Source organism: Bison bison, unplaced genomic scaffold (genome assembly GCF_000754665.1).
Source record: "Bison bison bison isolate TAMUID 2011002044 unplaced genomic scaffold, Bison_UMD1.0 scf7180017864038, whole genome shotgun sequence".
NCBI lineage: Eukaryota > Metazoa > Chordata > Mammalia > Artiodactyla > Bovidae > Bison > Bison bison.
Genome location: NW_011494610.1, coordinates 3801462 through 3801880, shown reverse-complemented (window position 1 = coordinate 3801880; position 419 = coordinate 3801462). Strand labels below are relative to the sequence as shown.

The 419-nt window shown below is 63.5% G+C and overlaps 1 protein-coding gene across 1 annotated transcript in view; it reads right to left on the bottom strand.

Moving 5' to 3' along the window:
• The window catches only part of SNAI1 (snail family zinc finger 1), a 6113-nt gene extending 5700 nt beyond the window's left edge, over positions 1-413 (bottom strand). Inside the window, exon 1 of the mRNA XM_010835091.1 lies at positions 265-413. Coding sequence (XP_010833393.1) covers positions 265-346 — 82 coding nt within the window. The 5' untranslated portion in view covers positions 347-413. The remainder of the gene's footprint in view (positions 1-264) is intronic.
• Positions 414-419: the final 6 nt, after the last annotated feature.

Genomic DNA, 419 nt, shown 5'->3' with positions numbered 1-419 from the left:
CACTTTTGGGAGGGGCGCCCCTCTTCCCTGCGGCTGGTTAAGTTTCAGTTTCCTCAGCCCAAGACCACCGCCCTCCAAAAACCCTCTCCACATCTCCCGGACCCACCTGACCCGAGATTATTCGCACCCAGGCTGTATTCTTTGACTCGACTCTGACCCCTCGACTTCGTCCCCAAGCCCCCTGCTCCTCCAAGTGCTCTCCTCATGCAGCCTTCGCCTGCCTCCCCCAAACTCCCCAGGGGTCCGGTCACCCGGCCCCCTCACCTGGAGAAGAGTCGTGCAGTTCACTGTAATTGGGTCTCCGGCGGGAGCCCGCAGACTTCCTGACGAGGAAAGAGCGCGGCATGGTGGCCAAAGCAGCTGGGGGTGGGGGGGCGTCTAGCCGGGTCACGCCGGGACCGCAAAACCCTCCACCCGCA